Below are 5,827 nucleotides of genomic sequence, written 5' to 3'. Positions count from 1 at the left end.
ACCCCAATATCAGATGTAATGAGCACGCACGCGCCACACCACAAACATAATTTTTGGAGTATGAGAAAAAGGTAAAATAAAATGAATTAAACTTACTGAAAGTCTACCAAGCTGATGCCGTTTCGTTCATACTCCTGCAGCAGCAGAAACAGTTTCTGATCTGCACAGAAACGACACGTAAGCAAATGTAGAATAGAAGACGTTTAAAAGCAACGCAGAAGGCACAGCTCGTTACCTGTAGTACTGAGAGTAGCTCCGTACCCTCCCAGTAGAACTACGAAGTGGCTGCTGTTACAGACAGCAGGACTTCCTTCACTAGCTGAGCAGGAGGGACAGGTCGGAGAGATAGCAGACGAGAAACTTTGTTTACGTCTAGGTGTTTAGTGTTTAACATAGTGTTTTGTGTGTTAACATAGTGTTTAAGTGTGTTACATAGTGTTAGTGCGTTAACATATGTTTAGTAGCGTACATAGTGTTTTAGTGCGTTACTAGTGTTTAGTGCTACTTCAGTGTTTAGTGTGTTACAACAGTGTTTAGTGTGTTCTACAGTGTTAGTGGGTTACATACAGGTTTATGCGTTACATATAGTGTTTAGTCAGTTATACAGTGTTAGTGGTTACATCAGTGTTTAGTGTGTACATTACAGTGTTTAGTGTGGTTACATGACAGTGTTTAGTGTGCTGTTACATAGTGTGTTACACATAGTGTTTAGTGCTGTTACACATAGTGTTTAGTGTGTTACATACAGTGTTTAGTGCAGTTAGCAGCAGTGTTTAGTGCATTACATAGTGTTTAGTGCGTTACATATAGTGGTTAGTGTGTTACATACAGGTTTTAGTGTTTCACATAGTGTTTAGTGTGTTACATACAGTGTTAGTGTTACACGATGTTTATGCGTATTACATATAGGGTTTAGTGTGTTACATACAGTGTTTAGTGTGTTACATTCACATAGTGTTAGTGTGTTACATACAGTGTTTAGTGTTTACCATACAGTGTTTAGTGTGTTACATAGTCGTGTTAACATAGTGTTTGGTTTACACATAGTGTTTAGTGTGTTACATACATGTTAGTGCGTTACACAGTGTTTAGTGCATTACATAGTTTTAGTGCGTTAACATAGTGTTTAGTGCGTTACATACAGTGTTTAGTGCGTTACATATAGCTGACCGTTATAGTTGTATCACATCCCACTGAGATAACTGGTGCGCGGTAAAAACACCGTCTTAGATAACTGTGTGGTGTAAAACACCCCTTAGATAACTGGTGCTGGGTGAAAACACCATTAGTACTAACTGGTCAACTGGTGCTGGGTAAACACACCACTTAGTATAACTGGTGCTGGGTAAAACACACTTAGATAACTGGTTCTGGGCTAAAACACCACTTAGAAACTGGTGCTGGGCTAAAAACACCACTTAGATAACTGGTTGCTGGGCAAAAAAACACCACTTAGATAACTGGTGCTGGGGTAAAACACCACATGATAACTGGTGCTGGGCTAAAAACACCACTTAGATAACTGGTGCTGGCAAAACACCCTTAGATAACTGGTGCTGGGAAATCTAAGACGCGGTTAAAACACCTCTTAGATAACTGAGTGCTGGGTTACTAAAAACACCACTTAGATTAACTGGTGCTGGAGAAAACACCACTTAGATAATGCTGTGCTGACGCGTAAACACCTTACTTACCTGGGTACGTATAACATGACATTGCTGGGGTAAAAACACCACTTAGATAACTGGTGAGTGGGTAAAAACACCACTTAGATAACTCCGTGCTGCGGTAAAAAACACCTCATTAGATTAACTGGTGCTGGGCAAATACAACTTGATGATGTCGATTACATCTTAGATAACTGGTGCTGGTGGTGAAAACACCACTTAGAAAACTGGTGCTGATGGAACATCCATGTAATTCTGTTGAAGAACACCACTTAGATAACTCGGTGCTGGGTAAAAACACCTCTTAGATAACTGGTGCTGGGTAAAAACACTCTAGAATTGTGGTAAACCCACGAGATAAACTTGTTGCTGGGGTAAAAACACCACTTAGATAACTGGTGCTGGTAAAAACAACCATCTTACATAACTGGTGCTGGGTACAAAACCACCTCGATTAGATACGTCTGGGAAAACACACTTATATAGGGGTGCTGGGTTAAAAACACCACTTTAGTAACTGGTCTGGGTTAAAACACCACTTCAGATAACTGGTGACTGCGAGGTAAAAACACACTCGTAGATAACTGGTGCTGGGGTCAATAAACACCACACTTAGAAACTGGTGCTGAGAAAACACTCTTAGAATAACTGGATGGGTAAAACACCACTGTAGATACACTGGTGCTGGGAAAACACCCTTAGATAAACTATGGGTGACTGGCGCTAAAAACACCTCTTAGATAACTGCTGCTGGGTTTAAAACACCACTTAGATAAACTCAGTGCTGGTAAAAACACCCACTTAGATAATTGGTGTGGGAGTGAAAAACAACCACTTAGATAACTGGTGCTGGTGAAACACCTCTTAGATAACTGTGCTGGGCTAAAAACACATCAGAGGATAACTGGTGCTGGGTAAAAACACTCAGATAAACTGGTGCTGGGCTAAAAAACCACTTAGATAACTGGGTGCTGGGTAAAAACACCTCTAGATAACCTGGTTGCTGCGAGGTAAAAACACCTCTTAGATAACTGGTGCTGGTGGTAAACACCTATTAAGATAACTGGTGCTGGTTGAAAAAACCACTTAGATATGGTGTGGTGAAAACACCACTTAGATAACTGGTGCTGGGTAAAAACACCTCAGATAACTGGTGCTGGGTAAAACACCACTAGATAACTGGTGTGGGGTAAAAAACACCACCTTAGATAACTGTGCTAGGTAAAACACCACTTAGAGAACTGGTGCTGGGTAAAAACACCATCTGAGGATAACTGGTGCTGGGTAAAACACCACTTAATAACTGGTGCTGGCGTAAAAAACACCACTTAGATAACTGGTGTGCGGTAAAACACCTCTTAGATAACTGGTGCTGGGTAAAAACACCACTTAGATAACATGGTGCTGGGTAAAAACACCTAACTTAGAAAACTAAGTGCTGGTGAAACACACTCTAGATAACTGGTGCTGGGTAAAAACACCACTTAGATAAACTGTGGCTGGGTAAAAACACCACTTAGATAACTGGTGCGGGTTAAAACACCTCTTAGATAACTGGTGGGGTAAAACACCACTTAATAACTGATGCTGGGTAAAAACACCCTTAGATAACTTGCTGCGGGTGAAAACACCACTTAGATAACTGGTGCTGGTAAAAACAACCACTTAGATAACTGGTGCTGGCGTAAAAACACCTACTTAGATAACTGGTCTGGGCCTAAAACACCCTTAGATACTGAGTGCTGGGCTAAAAACACCTCTTAGATAACTGGTGCTGGGATAAAAACACTATGAGACAAACGAAATGCCCCACAAACAGCCACTTAACTGTCTGTTTTCCACTAGAGTTAAACCGCTGTTCCATAGAGCGTACCTAACCGTTAGTCATAAGATCCTGTACCAACAATGTTCTGTTAACACTAGCCTGTCCTACTGTTCCCACCATCCTGTCTTTAACCTGTCTGTTTCAAAGTTTCCTTACTGTCCACTACCGTATAACCGTTCCTGCCTTGACCTTTAACCTGTAGTTCCCACTAAGGTCCTCCTCGTTCTCCCAGCATTGATGGGTAGGAACAGGGAGGGCTGGAGGCGCATCTGTGGATGGTAGGGTAGAGGCACCAGGTCTTTAGATCCTTCACTATCCATACATCAATCCAACATCACGTTTAGGGCTCAGGAAGTGTAGGGTCTCTGTAGCGACACCTGGTAAAATCTCTCTCGTGTGTGTGTGTGTGTGTGTGTGTGTGTGTGTGTGTGTGTGTGTGTGTGTGTGTGTGTGACCTGCAGGTGCATGCTCTGGGGCCCAGCGGCGGTGGAGCACCATAAGGCCCGGAGAAGCCTGGGCGCTTCCTTGTGGCAGCAACCCAGCTCTGAGGACCTCCTGGCTCTGCTCAGCCCTGACACCATGATCAACACCATTACTCACTTCCCCCTGCAACGCAGGATCATCCTACAGGTAACCCACACACACACACATTATGTTTAGATACTGGAGTATTTCCTGAACATGTGACCTGACAAAGAAGGAACTCTGGACCTTTTTAATTAGACTAACTAGTCCCCAGATTGTTTCCTGTTTTATATATTCCGGGGGAAACTCTTGGCCCTGTTCATGTGGTGCAACAATAAGATGGCTGTGTGACATGACACTACACTCGTCTTTCTTCAACAGGAGGGTAAAGAGCTGATTTTCAAAGATGAGGAAGTGAAGGATCTTGGGAGTGTGTACGACCCATGTTTCCTCCTGCCTCTGTTCAGCGCCATGCTTCAGCCAGGTGACGACGACGACCAATTAACAAACACCTGAACATCRAAGCGTTTAAACATCCAAGCATTTAAACAACACACTTTACTGAAAAATTTGACACAGTCAAAAGATAGTGAGACATGAAAACAAGAATTTTACACATAGGTTAAAAATACATCAAAAATATAACGAAAGAACATCGCCGTGCCAGTAGGCCAGACTTAAAAAGGCGTTCCTCGCTTATTTAGCGCCAATGTTTGTGAAACCACTTTWTWTTTWWTTTTTATGAATCTATAAATCCCTGATTATGTGACATCTAAATACACGTTGTGACGTTGAACCAGTTGTTACTGCACAGCCTTCTTGCTCAACCAAACTGTTGTCCTTCCCTGTGACAGAGTCTGTGATAGACTGTCTGAAGTTTGTGTCGAGCCACGGCCTTGGTGTGACGATGGTGTCCCTGAGTAGTTATGACCCCAAGCTGAGGGCAGCGGCCTACCAGGTCCTGGCTTCGTACCTCCACCATCTGGAGGCTGCTCGCTTCAGAGAGAAGAGACAGGTACATACACACACACACACACACACACACACACACACACACACAATCAGGCTCTACCATACCCCGTTCAAAGGCACTTCAATATTTTGTCTTGCCCATTCACACTCTGAATGGCACACATAAACACAATCCATGTCTCAATTGTCTCAAGGCTTAAAAATCCATCTTTAACCCGTCTCCTCCCCTTCATCTACACTGATTTTGAAGTGGATTTAACAAGTGACATCAATAAGGGATCATAGAATTCACCTGGTCAGTCTATGTCATGGAAAGAGCAGGTGTTCCTAATGTTTTGTACACTCAGTGTATATAGGGGAAAAGACGGTAATTTCAGACACACCAGACATTGCCTTGTACACGAGTGGTAATGTTCTGTATTAACCAGGTCTGTCTCTCTCTCTCGTGTCTCCCCAGCTGTTGTACCTGCTGAACATGGTAAAGAATGGCATCAGACAGCAGAACCTCAGGATGCCCTTCTTACTGACCACGTACATCACGAAGGTGGCCCAGCAGATGCTGAAACCAGAGGACCACATGTACGTGGTGGTGAACCGCTTCCTGCTCTCCCATCAGTGTCTGGACTTCAGAAGGGTTCCGGAGTTCTTCAAACTGTTCTACAGCTGTGACATGGAGGTGCAAGTATTCCGTAGTATTTACAGTAGTATAGTATTACCAGTAGTATTAACAGTAGTATGGTGTTATCAGTAGTATAGTATTACAGTAGTATAGTATTACAGTAGTATGGTGTTACGTTAGTATGGTGTTTACAGTAGTATTACTTATGTATAGTATTAACATGTATATACATTAGTATAAGTATCAGTGTATTATAGATATCAGTATAGTCATAGTATT

The 5,827-nt window shown here is 42.5% G+C and overlaps 1 protein-coding gene and 1 long non-coding RNA gene across 2 annotated transcripts in view; both read left to right on the top strand.

Annotated features, from left to right (window-relative positions):
* Window positions 1–5,827, top strand: part of LOC139024499 (uncharacterized) — a 240,855-nt gene that overhangs the window by 113,471 nt on the left and 121,557 nt on the right. The gene's annotated exons all lie outside the window — the stretch shown is intronic.
* urb1 (URB1 ribosome biogenesis homolog) overlaps window positions 1–5,827 on the top strand; it is a 103,380-nt gene that overhangs the window by 52,480 nt on the left and 45,073 nt on the right. The window contains 4 exon segments of the mRNA XM_070436692.1: window positions 3,954–4,122; window positions 4,339–4,441; window positions 4,812–4,972; window positions 5,387–5,605. Coding sequence (XP_070292793.1) covers window positions 3,954–4,122; window positions 4,339–4,441; window positions 4,812–4,972; window positions 5,387–5,605 — 652 coding nt within the window.

Source organism: Salvelinus sp. IW2-2015, linkage group LG4p, assembly GCF_002910315.2.
Source record: "Salvelinus sp. IW2-2015 linkage group LG4p, ASM291031v2, whole genome shotgun sequence".
NCBI classification, from domain to species: domain Eukaryota; kingdom Metazoa; phylum Chordata; class Actinopteri; order Salmoniformes; family Salmonidae; genus Salvelinus; species Salvelinus sp. IW2-2015.
This window is presented reverse-complemented; position numbering and strand designations above follow the sequence as displayed.